The following is a 14722-nucleotide window of genomic DNA, read 5'->3' as shown; positions in this document are numbered from 1 at the left end:
ACCAACACTTTCACCTTTGCAACCCCCCATCTCCTCACGCCTGGCCCTCATCCTGATCTTCACTTTTTGTGATAATCTGCCTCATCAACATAAATACCCAGTAAGTACCCTTTCTGCAGACTACACCCTCACCGTCTACCCCGCATCGTATCGCAAGATCGCAATACATTCAACCGCCAACATGACTGACGAAGAGCCTGCAGACTCCAGATCTCTTCTCGTTTCCGCTCTTCTGTTCGCTCAAATCATCGGCAAGCCCCTGCGGAATCTTCTCAACCAACCTCTCCTTTCTTGACCTCTCTTCCGACTCGTCTCAAATCACCGACAATGGCCGACCAGGAAACCCCCGCTCCCGCCGCCGCCGAGCACCTCAACATTAAGGTGACGGACAACAACAATGAAGTTTTCTTCAAGATTAAGCGATCAACAAAGCTAGAGAAGCTCATGGGCGCATTCTGCGAACGCCAGGGCAAGCAGCCCTCTACAGTCCGTTTCCTCTTCGACGGCACTCGTGTGAGGCCGGAAGACACACCCGAGACTGTGAGTCCTACTATTCCGTCTACATCAATCTTTGGGATTTTACTGCATCGAGATCTAAAATCTCTTGCAAATACCCACTATGGGAACTATTAGCTAACATTTTTCCATTCTAGCTCGACATGGCAGACGGCGATACACTTGAGGTTCACCAGGAACAGATTGGTGGTTAAATCAACGGATATACCTAGACGAGAAAACTCGGCACTACTCCGACCCCCTCTTTCCAACCCCGATACTGAGACTTCGATTTTCGTCTTCTGGAAGCCAGACTTTTCTTGTTCTACACTCAGGTCTAGGCGCATGGTGCATGTTTCTGGCCACAATTCGCATCGAGGGCTCGCTTCTTGAGTCGGGCTGTCATTATTAGGAGGAGGTGGTTCACGAATTTACGAGCAAATGGAAACATAAAACAAGCCGTGCATTCCTCGTTCATCTAAATGCGGCGTATGATACTTTACTCTATTTGCCATTTCTTATCTTTCGATAGAAACAATGGCCAGCATAGGCCACGGCCTCTTTTATGGTATTATTTCCGGGCGATATCACGACACGAGCAAATATAACCTACAGCCCTGCCTCCTGTATTTGTATCCGTACACAACACAACAAGTGCCGCCCCAGAGTCCAGCTCCACACCCATTAGAACATTCATGCATGCAAAGACAGCTCAACTCCGCAGAACTTGAAAAGAACAATGGATAGACGAAACGCAGTAGAACGCAGTGCAGTAAGAAGAGGCACTAGAAACAACAGTGAGAAAGAATCCATGGACATAGTGCAGGGAAGAACATGCAACAGTCAAAACTCATCAACATCACAGCTAATAGATAATACACTAATCAATCATCCCAAATAGCAGCCTTAGCCTTCTCCTCCTGCTCCTTCGCCCTAGCAGCCTCCTCCCTCTCCCTATTCCGCCGCTTAATTTCCTGCTCCTTCACGGACCGATCGTAGGCCTTCTGCTCCTCCGTCCTCTTCGGCGCTCGGATCCCCAACGCCCCGGCGATAAGCCGCCCCGCGACAGCAGTCTGCTTTTCTGGTCGCCGGTTTGGGTCCCGAGTTCGTGGTCCGGTCCCGGCCCCAGACGTAGATCGAGACCGCGATGTTGGTCCATTCCCATACCTGTCCGAAGTTGGACCCGTCGTGCTACCCCAAGGCTGAGACGTCTGCGGTGAGATCGGGGTTGGCGGGGGATCGAGCGGGCCCTCGGCGACAGCAGGTGAAGTCCCTAGGCTATCCGGGACGGCCGGGGAAGTAGTTCCTTGCGTGGAGGGTTCATCGTCGTTATCATTATCGTTATCTGAGTTCTCGGCCTCATCCTCCCAGGAGTCTACGACCGGCGTGGATGCTTTCTTCTTCTTGGGCTTGGTCGCGATGCCAGTGTTTATAGAGGATGTAGTGAGCTTGGGTCGGGCGATGTCCGTGATAGAAGAGGTCTTTTCGCCAATGTGTAGTTCGCGCAGGGAAGTGTGGAGGTCTGATGCTGCTGCTGCTGCTGTTGTTGTGGGGGATGTGGATGTTGCGGCTGTGGACATTGGGATGGTGGCGTTAGCTGGAACTTTTGGGGGTATATGTAGATTATAGGTACAAGCTCGAGAGTGGGTGGGTGGGCAAGAGCTTCGAACAGAGGACAGAGTAAGGTCAAGCAGAGCAAAGCGAGAGACCAAGAGAGAGTAGGTAGGTAGGTAGGTAAAGTAATAGATAGAATGAAAGACAAAACAAACCCTTCGCACTGAGAATCGAAGACTGCGTTGCCATCTCAGCGGCACCTTATATACCCTCCTTCGCACGAGCTCAAAAAGTATCGACGTTCTAGTCCGTGGTCGAGCTGTCCAGACCGAGTCGAAAAGTGGTTCGGGGGTACTCAGCACCTGCAACTAACGGTAATATTAGTACCCAGTACAACTGCAGAGCAGATATAAATAGCAATGGGCGACAGTGTCGATATTCAGGGTGAAATAATGGATGGCGTCAGTCTGGAGTTTGAGCCGTTTCACTTCAACCCCGCCTTGTCTGGCTGGGTCTCGTGATTGGGGATGGGGGAGAGAGAACACGGTCGTAGGGCCATGATTGGGGGGTTGCTGAGCCCGGAATGGCCGCGCTCTTGGATAGCTGGAACTCTGCGCCCGTCAATCCCGCCAGCCGAGATCTACCCAGAGGATGACGGGAGAGCTGACCCAGAGGGTGTATGTTGTGTGTTGAGCTAGGTCGAGGTGATTGCGTACGAGCCTGAGATCACCCTGAGGTCTGCCGTGAAGAATTTTAATTCTCTCAATGTTCGCACTGAGTCACCGACATTGTCTACAGATCGGACTTGACGTCGACATTCAAAGCTTGCATTACTACCCCATATTATCTCCCCCATATTCTAGTAACAAGGTTGACGGCAATATGAAGGCGGCTACTTGGGTCAGTCGAAGGCGAAATGTGCCAACACGTGTGCAGTTGCCCTCCTAGTTCCGAGAGTCGCCGGTCTCTGGATTCCGAGACGGCCAATCGCTGCATGTGCTCGCTCTCTCGGAATATTGACCTCGGAAAGTGTCGGCCAGCAGTCCGAGACCGGCGCGGAGTCCCCCTCAACACCCCAGCTTCCCCGAGGTTTAGCTCTCAAGATTATACCCCAGCTGGAACCCAATTGCACTTCTTCTGCTGCTAGGTCAATAGACGATATTATTGCCTCACTGTCTTATGTCACTTGACTTCTGAGGCTATTGACTTTCGTTGACTTCGCAATGCCCGGCCTGTGCTCGTTGACTGCGCGGGCGCGGGGAACGCCGCTTGTGCGAGCTTCAGCCAAGCAGATTAAGCACTTTTCCAGCTCGTCACGACACTACGACTATACGGACACGCTTCCAAACCTCAAAATTGGAGCACATACTAGGGTTCTGTTCCAGGGATTTACAGGTAACCCGCCAACGCCGGTACATAGGTGTAACGTCACCAGCTAACAGTGACAAAAGGCCGACAGGTATACTCCGAGCCGAAATGCACTGTCCGAGCTATCACTGACTATTTAGGCCACGGCGAATGTCAAGGAATCTCTGGAATGGGGAACGAAGATTGTTGGAGGTGTAAAACCGGGTGTTGAGGGCGAGCACCTTGGGCTTCCTGTCTTTCCATCTGTTAGAGCGGTGCGGATCCCAACGCTTCCATTGCTTGAAGCTTCAGACGTTCAATGCTCATACACGTATACGTTACAGGCCAAAGAGCGAGCGAAACCAGATGCGTCGGCAATCTATGTACCGGGGAACCAAACGGCGAAGGCCATTGAGGAGGCCATTGAGGCTGAGATTCCACTTGTCGTTGCAGTAGCAGAGCACGTCCCGCTTCATGATATTCTACGGGTAGGTGTCTACCAAAGTCGAGCTCCTCGAGAAGTAAGCTGATGCAATATGTAATCGGGATAGCTCCACTCCATTCTCAAGACCCAGTCGAAAACAAGACTCGTCGGCGCGAACTGCCCAGGTATAATCTCTGCAATTGGCAAGTGCCGAATTGGTTTCCAGCCACTACCCTGCTTCGCTCCGGGGAATATCGGTATCATTGCCAAATCTGGGACGTTGAGCTACGAGACCGTTGCCTCTACGACTCGTGCGGGACTAGGCCAGAGTCTATGCATCAGTATGGGCGGGGACCCTCTCGCCGGTACGAACTTCGTCGACGCTCTGAAGATTTTCGAAGAAGATTCAGATACAAAGGGTATCATTCTGGTTGGTGAAATTGGAGGAACGGCTGAAATAGATGCGGCGGAATGGATTACGGATTACCGCCGCAGAACCACAAACCCCAAGTATGTGCTTCGTCATTAACACCTACGTATGCCGGATTTATACTAACAGCAAAGACCGATAATGGCTCTCGTTGGCGGTCAGCAAGCTCCTCCAGGACGGATCATGGGACATGCTGGAGCCTGGACGGCGCCTGGAGAGCCTGGGCCTGAGGAGAAGTACAAAGCCCTTGAGCGCGCGGGCGCGGTCATGGTAAACCACCCAGAGAAGTTCGGCGAGGGAATGAAGAGCCTTCTTGGTAGACGACCTCAAAGTCCAGGCTCAAACGTAAGTATTCCCCGCTCCATCCATGGGCATCGAAAGGGCTAACTATTGTAGTCAACCTTTAGAACCCAGAAAAGAGGCATCAGCACAATGAGACGAGCAACCCTGCATCACTCGCACAAAGGCCGCCCTCATAACCTTCAATCTCGAAATCTATCCATTAAGCAATTCCAAGCCCTCGGCATCCTCAAACAAACACAGCCCGCCATTCCGATCAACGAGACTGCCCCGTCGCCTTCAGACCTCCACATCTCCCTCACAATCGACAGGACTGCGCTCTCCCCGGCCTTGATTGCCTTTCAATCCAACGCCTTTGAGCCCGCCAGCTCCGTGCGTCTCCCGTTCTCATACACTACTGAGACGCTCACAGCTTCAGACCCCATCATCGCAGCCGTAGCCAGCAAGCTGCAGCTTCCCACCTCAGCGCACCCAAATCTCGCACAGCTTGCCCAAACGCTTTGGAAGATCTTCAAGCAGAAGGAGGCGTTTGTGCTGGAGGTTAGAGCAGGCTATAGCTCTTCTTCAACTGCAGGGGGAGCGCTGGAAGTGCGTGGTGCAAGGTTCGGGTTTGACGGTGCGGCATTCCGAAGCTCAGGACGGCAGGGCGAAGTCCATGCGTTGAGGAACGTTAAGGAGGAAGTGCACGAGGAGGTTGAGGCTGAAAAGCACGGGATTGTTTACGTCAAGTACGCCGCCTAGCATACCAGACGTCCCTTTCAGGACTTGTTCTAACATAGAGGCTTACTTACAGACTTGACGGCGAAGGCAGCATCGGAACCCTAGGTAAGCCAACGCATTTACTCACCCTACCCGTCTCAATCAACTAACAAACCAAGTAAACGGCGCCGGCCTCGCAATGAACACAGTCGACGCTTTAACAATTCACGGCGGTTACTGCGCCAACTTCCTCGACACAGGCGGTAAAGCGACCTCTGAGACCGTCAAGTCATCGTTCCGGATCATCACGAGCGACAGCCGCGTGCGTGCCATCTTCGTGAATATCTTCGGCGGCTTGACGAGGTGCGACATGATCGCCGAGGGGATTATACTTGCCTTTAGGGATCTGAATATGAGTGTGCCGATGGTTGTGAGACTCAGGGGGACGAATGAGGAGGTGGGTCAGAATATGGTAAGTTCTTTCTTGGAATGTAGTTTATAAAAGATGAAGATGAGAGCAGATGTGGTGCTAACTTTAGGTAGATTGCTGAGAGTGGGCTTCCGTTGCATGCGTTTGATAGCTTTGAGGATGCGGCGAAGAAGGTGATAAGCCTTGCAAGGGGGCAGTAGAGTAGACACCAACATGATATAGAGCTCTTGCGTCTAGATCTAGATTAGATGTACATAAATGGAACCCTAAAGCAATCCGATATTGGTGGTTGTAACTTGTACCTTACTCTGGGCCAGGTATACTCGACCGAGCTAGCATCCCACCGCCTCCGCCAACCACCGCAGCTCCGGGACAATCCAGCTACATCACTCCGCTCCAACTTCCAGACTCCCAGCTCCAGCTCCAGCTCCAGCTCCAGCTTCCATCCACACTGCTCCATGCCCGCTTGTCAGGCGCGGCGATAGCTTCCCCTATACTTCTACCTCCTATACAACCGCCACCATGTCCAAATCAACCAAATACCTCCTCATTTCCCTTCCCTCGTCCATCACTCCCTCCCACCACCGCGACGACGCCCTCGGCGCCATCACAAACACCGTCGCCGCGGACAACGGCTCCGTTGCTCCTTTTCCGATTCCCGAATTTAAGATCGGTACTCTTGATGCTCTTGTGCAGCAAGCGGATGAGCTGGCTAAGCTAGAGACCGCTTGCCAGGGTGTGGTGGGTAAAGTCGGCGATGCGTTGAAGAGTATCCTGGAGGGGGATGAGGTGCAGATTGAGAAGATGAAGACGGTGAATGATAGTACGTATCTTTGTTCATTTGTCTGGCTTGATCGTGCGAAATGATGTTGACATTGGGTAGAGCCTGTTGATCAGTACCTCCGGACGTTTCAATGGAATAAAGTCAAATACCGGGCAGATAAGTCGCTATCCGAGTTGATTGATCTCTTACAAAAGGTGCGCTTGAATTTGGAGGAACGGCAGTCCATATCGGTAACAGAGCTAACTTATTGCAGGAGGCTGCCAGTATCGACAACGACCTCCGATCGAAATACTCCCAGTACAACCAGATTAAGAATACGCTGGCCACTCTTCAACGAAAACAAACGTAAGATACTAGTTCTGAGTTTTCGGGCACAGCTAACGTGACCAGGGGAAACCTATCCACCAAGTCCCTTGCTTCCGTTGTCGACCCCCGCAACCTCGTACAGAACTCCGAGTACATCGAGACACATCTTGTCGCCGTACCAGCGCAGCAGGTGAAAGAGTTCCTCAAGACGTACGAAACCGTATCGCCCATGGTTGTTCCCCGTTCCGCGACGCTGGTCGCCTCAGACGACGAATTCACACTGTATGCCGTTACAACATTCCGCAAGCACAGCACGGAGTTCGCCCACAAGTGCCGCGAGCAGAAGTGGATTCCTCGCGACTTCAAGTACGTGGAAGGTGGGAAGGAAGAGGAGCGGCGGGAGGTCGAGCGGGTGGGCGGCGACGAGCGCAAGCTCTGGGGTGAGACGCTGCGGCTGGGACGGACGTCGTGGAGCGAAGCGGTCATGGTATGGGTGCACGTTCTCGTACTCCGGGTATTCGTCGAGACCGTGCTCCGGTATGGTCTTCCATTAGACTATATCTGCACGCTTGTCAGGGTACGTCAATCGCAGTATCAGTATACCAGGAAGAGCAACTTAACATCTAGCAGGCACCAAGCGCGAAACAAGCCGACAAGGCCAAGAAGAACCTCGACGACAAGTACTCGTATCTTGCAGGAAACGCATTCAACCGGGACAAGAAGGGCCGAGTCAAGAAGGAAGACCCGAATGAGATGCAGGCCGTTGAAGGAGGTGGCGCAGAATACACGGCCTATGTGTATTACGATTTCGAATTCAATTGATCCGCCGGGCTTTTTGTTTTGTCTATCTGCCTGTCTATATCTACCTGGTTGATCACTGACCGAATACTGCATGTTGGTAGCGTACATATACCGTTTCTGAGCCTGAATTGAACCATTGTTCTACGACATCAGACACTGAATTGGATAATGCCTGCTAAACCTTGTATAGGCTAAATCTCGTATAGAATTCCTTAACGAGAGCATATTATCAACAATCTCCATTGTTGCGTGGGATGAGGACAGACCGACAGTCTTGGTCCCCTTGGAAAGTCGTCCCCGCGCTCGGTGGGAGAGAGAGAGCCCCGCCATTGAAACGCCCGCCCGCCGATTTTCTCCTCCCATTACGTGTCTCTCTTCTTTTCCCTCTGCCCCCCCTATAACCTCACCAACTCCTCAATTCTACCCAGATACAAGCTCAACAGTATCAATTCTCCAAAATGGCCACGTAAATATCCCTTCAAACCCCTATACAGTCGCAATCCGACTGACAATTGGAACAGCAACATAACCTTCCACGCCCCCGCCCTAACCCGCACGGAGCGTCAAAACCTCCGCAACCAACGCGGCCTCACAATCTGGCTGACCGGCCTCTCCGCAAGTGGAAAATCCACCATCGCCGTCGAACTCGAGCACCAGCTCCTGCAGCACCGAAACGTCCACGCCTACAGGCTCGACGGCGACAACGTGCGCTTCGGACTAAACAAGGACCTGGGTTTCAGCGACGCCGACCGCAACGAGAATATCCGGCGCATTGCGGAGGTCGCGAAGCTTTTTGCTGATAGTGCGAGTATTGCGATTACGAGCTTTATCTCGCCCTTCCGGGCGGACCGTGAGACGGCGAGGAAGTTGCATGAGGTTCCGACTCCCGGGGAGGAGACTGGGTTGCCGTTTGTGGAGGTATATGTTGATGTCCCGATTGAGGTTGCCGAGAAGAGGGACCCCAAGGGGTTGTATAAGAAGGCGCGCGAGGGGGTGATTAAGGAGTTTACGGGGATTAGTTCGCCGTATGAGGCGCCGGAGAATCCGGAGGTGCATATTCGGAATGTGGATTTGGATGTTAAGGATGCGGCTAAGCAGATCATTGAGTTCTTGGATGCGAATGGGTATTTGCCTGCTAAGAAGGAGTAAGCTGTTTTACTCTGCCGGCTGATGAGGTTTGTGGGGGTTATGTAGGTCTGGGTGTGTCGCGGATAGACAAGACATGACATTTGTGTAGATAGATGTGATATACCAATATCTGGTTGTGTTTTACATTATGTTCTTACTGTATAAACTTTGTAGAGCCGCGACTGAGTTAGTTGACTCCTTAGGTGAAGTAGGGTTTGGTAGTGATTTCGCAATAATTCCGTTGGCCCGAGAACAGAGCAGTGCAAGTGGTTTAATCTATACGCTGAATATATACAAGAAAGTAACCGAGAACACCCCCACCAACCGTCTATACTACAGACACAAACATTATCAATTATCAAGAATCACCATAGTCTAATCAAGACAAATGCCTCTAGCTGGTGAACTTGTGTAAGTGCCGACCCTGTCATTTAATTAGTCACTAATACACCCAGAATAATCAATGAGAGAACATACCATCCCTGCCGCAATCTTCGGCTCAATAAACAAAGACTTAGCCTCAACCAGCACATCGGGCTCCTGCCCCTCCTCAGGAAGCGTCTCAATGCGCGCCTCAACCCAAGCCTTTCTCCCCTCCGTCTTAACCACCTGCGCCCGCAAAACAAAGTATGACTCCGCCATGGCGGGACGGCGGTAATCGACATTCAGATTCGCAGTGACACCAACTTTATTCGGCAAGACGGGGAACGCGCACCGCCCCATCCCCTCATCTAACAGCGTCGCCAGGAATCCTCCGTGGACGATCCCGGGGTGGCCACTGACATTAGGGCCGAGATAAATGATCGAGACGAGGGTATTCGTCTTCTTATTGTTAAACACAACCGGCGGAACCACAATCCCGTCTGAGTTTGAGAGCGTCCCAGCCGTTAAACTGCGGCTGCGAATCTCCACGGGGATCTTCATGTATGGCCTTGACTCGCTGTAATCGGGGTCTTCGCGTAACGAGAGGGAGAGAGGGTGGTTGTGGATGTGCTCTTCGACTCTGCGCGAAAGGTCATCGGTGGGGATGTACGCGGTGAGGGTTTCCTCGTCCGAGATGATTGGATAAGTCATGATGGATTGGGTTATGGTTTGGTAGACCTGGTACGCGCCCCCGACAGTGAATGAAAAGAGTGCGAGAAATGTGAAATTAATGAGGCGTCCGCAACGGCTCCAAGCTCTTTTCCTTCGGGGGGGCTTTTCGGGAGAGATATGTGCGGTTTCTGAGCCCGGGTTTCACTGATTAGCAAAGTATTCGACAGCGGGTGAGAGGGGGATGAAACTCACCGGTGCCGGTGGTATTACTATTGAAGCGACGTTGAAGAGAGCGCGCAGTTGGGGGGAAGCGAGGGAAGCGGGCGAAGTTCAGCGCATTTGTAGGGGGACGAGAAACATGGAGCCTGGTTGTAGTGGAGACGGTCCGAATAAACGTTGAGGCCGGCATGGCGACGGAGAGATATGGGGCCCGGAGGCCTGGACGAGAGAGGAAAAGGGGCGAAACCTAGATCGGATCAACAGTCATGAGCGAGAGAGTGTGAGTGAGAGGCTGAGAGCGCGGGACTGGTCCTGGTCCACAGTGTTCCTTCAAGAGCTGTGTTGGCCTCGGACATGCGAGACTGGCAGATTCCTCCAGCGGCGCCGGAGGGATACCATCGCCGCCTGCGTTGTGATTGGCTGCGGATTCACCGGCCTTGCAAATGAGCCGAGGCTGTTTGAGCAGCCCATAGTTGTGATTATCGAGAATTTTGTGTTGAGGCGAAATTGCTCTGATTCTTGGCCCGAGAAGTTTCTGATTCAAATGTTTTTATTCTGGGACTTTGAGCCGTCTTATGTCGTTGGGCCTTGTACAACTTCACGTATAACTCGGGTGGCTACTTGGATACACAACATGGGGCAAAGAAAACCTAGATGCATAGCATTCGAGCAAAGGAAGACTTCTTTGTCACCACTAGCTTGTTGCCAGTGAATGACCAGTCTTTGCCTTTGCAGGTAATCATATCTAGACTACGAACAATATCATTTCTCCAAGTAGCTTATCTCCCAGCTCACGATACGGAGGAGGAGGAGGTGGCATAGTGTCCTGATTAGGAAATGTTTGCTCGAGTCACGGGCAGCCGCTTGAGGTTAGCCTCGATCTTCATCGTGCCTCCTGGCTTCTTTTCTGCTTCTCATCTTCTGGTTGATCTCAGAACTTCTCCTAGATATTCTTGCCAACAGTTCATATGCACTCTAGACGACTGGCCTCGTGGTGTACCGTGATCATGGGGCCTAGATCGATCACCATCCCCCCTGCAGGCTGCATACGCACAAAAGCAAAGCACGTCCTCACTGAGTGACATTGTCTGCAGACAGCCCCGGCAGCCGATCGTCAGGGGCATCTGCTTAGCCAAAATGATCTCCTACTGAGAGTCTGGGGAAGTGGCTCCTTCCTCCATGTGGATGTGCGGGCATACTTGAAGACTGCTGGCCACATTCCAGACGTGCAACACCCTCTCTTCACTGCAAAATCTGGCGGCGCGACACCTCAATCTCGTAAAATTGCTCGCTTGCTTTATCCAGCTCTCTGGTTCGCAATGGCCTATCTGTTGCTTCTCGCGTTGCTCCAGGCCGCGCTAGTCAATTGCGTCAGCATTCCCCCTTCGTCTGCTGTTGATGATTACGATGTGTTGCAATACGTCGATCCATTGATCGGAAGCACAAATGGAGGTGAATAGCATCTTTCAGTGTCCCTTATATGTTGTAAGTTCCTAACCTTGACAAGGGAACGTCTTTGCCGGGGCGACAATCCCGTATGGCATGGCAAAAGCTACAGCCGATACGGATTCTCGCAGCAATCAAGGGGGATTCACACTGGATGGCAGTAGGGTCACCGGATTTTCCAGTATGCATGACTCTGGAACGGGAGGGTCACCCTCCTTGGGGAATTTCCCGCTGTTTCCCTACGTATCCTGCGCAGGTGACGATGTCAATGGTTGCGCGTATCCCAAAAGGACCAGAAGAACGGCCTACGACCGGAACTCCGTCATGGCCAGCCCTGGTTATTTCGGTCTGACTCTGAGTTCGGGTATCCAAGCGGACATGACCGCGTCTCATCATGCGTCCCTCTTCCGCTTCCGGATCACATCGAATGAGACTACTAGTCCGCTTATTCTGCTAGACCTCAGTGACTTGTCTGACTCACGACAAGATAACGGTACGATTTTGGTTGATGAGACTACCGGCCAACTTACAGGTCATGCACGCTTTCTCCCAAGCTTCGGTAGTGGCTCATATGTGGCGTATTTCTGCGCTGATTTTGACAGTGACGCGGGTATACGCGACAATGGGATCTTTGTCAATTCTCGAGCAAGTACAGATGTCAAGAATCTTACGGTATCTAGGAGTATCAACGGCTATCCTCTTCCGGTAAGTCCTTATTGTTTGCTATGACGACGTAGCTGACAATGGCAGGCTGGAGGTTTCGTTCGGTTCAACCACCGCCAGACTCACACGATTAAAGCCCGGCTAGGCCTAAGCTTCATTAGTATCGCTCAGGCATGCCGAAATGCTGAACACGAAATACCGAACTTTGACTTCGAAGCCACGCGGTCTGCCGCAGTCAATCTATGGACGGAGAAGCTAGCCCCTATTCGTGTGTCAAGAACTGGAGTTGATACTTCGGCCTTGACCAATTTCTATAGTGGCATTTACAGGACGATGGTCAATCCCCAAAACTACACCGGGGAGAATCCGCTCTGGAGAAGTGCTGAGCCCTACTTTGACTCTTTTTACTGGTATGCAAGCCGCGCCATGAAAGGAGTATATCTGACTTGCCGATAGTCTCTGGGATTCGTTCCGGTCACAGCTTCCTTTCCTGACTATTGTTGATCCTTCAGCCGTAACCATGATGGTTCGCTCATTAATCGACACGCAGCGGCACCTTGGATGGCTTCCTGACTGCCGGATGTCTTTATGTAAAGGTGAGTCTCTAGTATCCGCTGTATAATTTGTCTTGCTGATTGGCGTAGGCTACACACAAGGCGGCTCCAATGCGGACGTAGTGCTTGCCGATGCATACGTTAAGGGCTTGTCCGATGGTATAGATTGGAAAGACGGCTACGCAGCTGTTCAGAAAGATGCCGAAGAAGAACCTTATGACTGGTCCAACGAAGGCCGCGGAGGGCTGGCTAGCTGGAAATCGCTCAATTACGTACCAGTCGAGGATTTCGATCCCGTGGGCTTTGGGACAATGACGCGGAGCATCTCTCGTACCCTAGAGTACTCATACAATGACTTCACCATTGCACAAATGGCTCGAGGCCTGAACAAGAGAGGTGATGCTGAGAAATACGAACAGGCATCCAGATACTGGCAGAATCTGTTCAGACCAGACCAGACTTCATACATCAACGGTGCCGATACTGGTTTTAGAGGCTTCTTTCAGCCGAAGCACCTGAACGGTACCTGGGGATATCAGGTTCGCAGCTCACTTCTCCCGATCCTTAGCCCTATCTCAATCTCCTAACAACACCGTAGGACCCGATGACATGCTCCAGCATCGACACAAGCGGCCGAGCCTGTTCGTTGCAAAACAACGCTGCAGAGACCTTCGAGTCTAGCATCTGGGAATACCAGTTGTACGTTCTCCCAAGCCAAGTTATGAGTAGCTTTTATCCCAAATCCATTACTTACCAATTATCCAGCTTCACCCCCCACGACATGTCCACCCTAATAACGCTCCTTGGCGGCCCCGACCAATTCACCCGTCGACTCGACTATCTCCACGACCAAAACATAACCTACATCGGAAACGAGCCCTCCTTCCTCACAGTCTTCCAATACCACTACGCCGGCCGCCCCGGAAAATCCACCTTTCGCGCGCACTTCTACATCCCACGGTACTTCAACCCCACACCAGCCGGCCTTCCCGGCAACGACGACTCCGGCGCAATGGGCTCCTTCGTCGCCATGGCCATGATGGGATTATTCCCGAACCCTGGGCAAAATGTCTATCTGATTACAGCGCCGTTCTTTGAGGCTGTGAATATCACAAATCCGCTTACGGGGCGAATCGCTAGGGTTCGGACTGTAGGGTTTGACCCGACATACGCAAATATGTACATTCAGTCTGCGACGCTGGATGGGGAGCCGTATACAAGGAACTGGATCTCACACGAGTTTTTCACGGAGGGAAGGGAGCTTGTTTTGACTTTGGGTGCGAATGAGAGTTCTTGGGGGACTGCGGTGGATGATCTGCCGCCTTCTTTGGGGGTGGGCCTTTCGGAGGATTTGATCGCCCAGCTATAAAGCTAACTTGCCTGTTTTCTCTGGATTAAGCGACATTGAATGGTATTTCAGGGCTTCGAGGAAAGAGTTTATGGTGTAGCCATTTTTAGGTACCATTTAGGGTCCCTACGAGCACGTGACAAGATATGATGCCATTAGGTTGCTGCTTCTTGAAAGTTGAACTACACCTCCAGTAATTCTTGTGAGACTGCACCCTGCATATGCTGCATGTGTATACCGCTTACGGAGAACTACCTGGGTACCTATTTAACACGCAACTATCAGCCAGAAAGGCAAAGCGTAATAGGCTAGTCTTCAACCACATCGTTCCCCAGTAAACCCAAACAAGCTTCGTTGGTTTGGTTTGCCTTTTGACATTCTTTAGCACGCGAAAATGGCGTGACACTAACTTTACTTCTCAGCTCTTAGAGCCGATGGGGCTCGGAAGAGTAATAATAGTATGCACGTAGGTCATGGATTAAAAGCTTTACCATGATCTCTCTCATAGTGGACTACTCTGTAGACTACTGTTTCCATTAGGAGTTCTGATACCGGATAAATACCATAGATAAGCGTAGGTGGAGGGTCCGGTCTCCTGGTATCTTTCGGAACCGGAATGGTAGTAGGTCCTTCTTTTCGCTGGAAGTAGGTAATTATGTAATAGTATTCTTGCTCTTTTACAAAGTATACTTCTATAACCTCCTCCAAGCTAGGAAGATAGCCTTCTTTTTGCGCCATCTCATGCTCTGGTAGAGGTGT

The 14722-nt window shown here is 51.7% G+C and overlaps 7 protein-coding genes across 7 annotated transcripts; 5 read left to right on the top strand and 2 right to left on the bottom strand.

Moving 5' to 3' along the window:
• Positions 1 to 327: 327 nt before the first annotated feature.
• BDV17DRAFT_294104 (SUMO family protein SMT3) lies at positions 328 to 710 on the top strand (the record flags this gene model as incomplete). Its single annotated transcript, XM_073762766.1, has 2 exons — positions 328 to 540; positions 654 to 710. The coding sequence occupies 2 exons, from the start codon at positions 328 to 330 to the stop codon at positions 708 to 710; spliced, it is 270 nt and encodes an 89-aa protein (XP_073612671.1).
• A 401-nt stretch (positions 711 to 1111) lies between these two features.
• Positions 1112 to 2258, bottom strand: BDV17DRAFT_167184 (uncharacterized protein). The gene has a single exon (XM_073754757.1). The coding sequence runs from the start codon at positions 2073 to 2075 to the stop codon at positions 1380 to 1382; it is 696 nt and encodes a 231-aa protein (XP_073612670.1). The 5' UTR covers positions 2076 to 2258; the 3' UTR covers positions 1112 to 1379.
• An 899-nt stretch (positions 2259 to 3157) lies between these two features.
• Positions 3158 to 5881, top strand: BDV17DRAFT_271042 (putative succinyl-CoA synthetase subunit alpha; the record flags this gene model as incomplete). The annotated part of the gene is made up of 10 exons (XM_073758752.1): positions 3158 to 3444; positions 3501 to 3508; positions 3558 to 3671; positions 3741 to 3884; positions 3948 to 4330; positions 4385 to 4595; positions 4647 to 5278; positions 5344 to 5375; positions 5429 to 5721; positions 5793 to 5881. The coding sequence occupies exons 1-10, from the start codon at positions 3273 to 3275 to the stop codon at positions 5877 to 5879; spliced, it is 2076 nt and encodes a 691-aa protein (XP_073612669.1). The 5' UTR covers positions 3158 to 3272.
• A 201-nt stretch (positions 5882 to 6082) lies between these two features.
• Positions 6083 to 7969, top strand: BDV17DRAFT_271039 (H(+)-transporting V1 sector ATPase subunit C). The gene is made up of 5 exons (XM_073758751.1): positions 6083 to 6502; positions 6563 to 6657; positions 6717 to 6808; positions 6854 to 7346; positions 7400 to 7969. Exons 1-5 carry the CDS (start codon positions 6202 to 6204, stop codon positions 7589 to 7591), a joined length of 1173 nt encoding a protein of 390 aa, XP_073612668.1. The 5' UTR covers positions 6083 to 6201; the 3' UTR covers positions 7592 to 7969.
• On the top strand, positions 7970 to 8844 carry BDV17DRAFT_271036 (adenylyl-sulfate kinase). Its single transcript, XM_073758750.1, has 2 exons — positions 7970 to 8036; positions 8092 to 8844. The coding sequence occupies exons 1-2, from the start codon at positions 8029 to 8031 to the stop codon at positions 8717 to 8719; spliced, it is 636 nt and encodes a 211-aa protein (XP_073612667.1). The 5' UTR covers positions 7970 to 8028; the 3' UTR covers positions 8720 to 8844.
• Positions 8845 to 8934: 90 nt separating this feature from the next.
• BDV17DRAFT_271034 (PaaI family thioesterase) lies at positions 8935 to 10453 on the bottom strand. The gene is made up of 3 exons (XM_073758749.1): positions 9986 to 10453; positions 9176 to 9921; positions 8935 to 9122 (listed from the first exon to the last, which is right to left on the bottom strand). The coding sequence occupies exons 1-3, from the start codon at positions 10140 to 10142 to the stop codon at positions 9093 to 9095; spliced, it is 933 nt and encodes a 310-aa protein (XP_073612666.1). The 5' UTR covers positions 10143 to 10453; the 3' UTR covers positions 8935 to 9092.
• Positions 10454 to 11174: 721 nt separating this feature from the next.
• BDV17DRAFT_167118 (glycoside hydrolase family 92 protein) lies at positions 11175 to 13991 on the top strand. The gene is made up of 7 exons (XM_073754756.1): positions 11175 to 11404; positions 11460 to 12103; positions 12149 to 12471; positions 12518 to 12657; positions 12706 to 13154; positions 13214 to 13314; positions 13381 to 13991. Exons 1-7 carry the CDS (start codon positions 11272 to 11274, stop codon positions 13982 to 13984), a joined length of 2394 nt encoding a protein of 797 aa, XP_073612665.1. The 5' UTR covers positions 11175 to 11271; the 3' UTR covers positions 13985 to 13991.
• Positions 13992 to 14722: the final 731 nt, after the last annotated feature.

This window comes from Aspergillus undulatus, assembly GCF_047715775.1.
Source record: "Aspergillus undulatus strain CBS 261.88 unplaced genomic scaffold BDV17scaffold_49, whole genome shotgun sequence".
NCBI classification, from domain to species: Eukaryota; Fungi; Ascomycota; class Eurotiomycetes; order Eurotiales; family Aspergillaceae; genus Aspergillus; species Aspergillus undulatus.
This window is presented reverse-complemented; position numbering and strand designations above follow the sequence as displayed.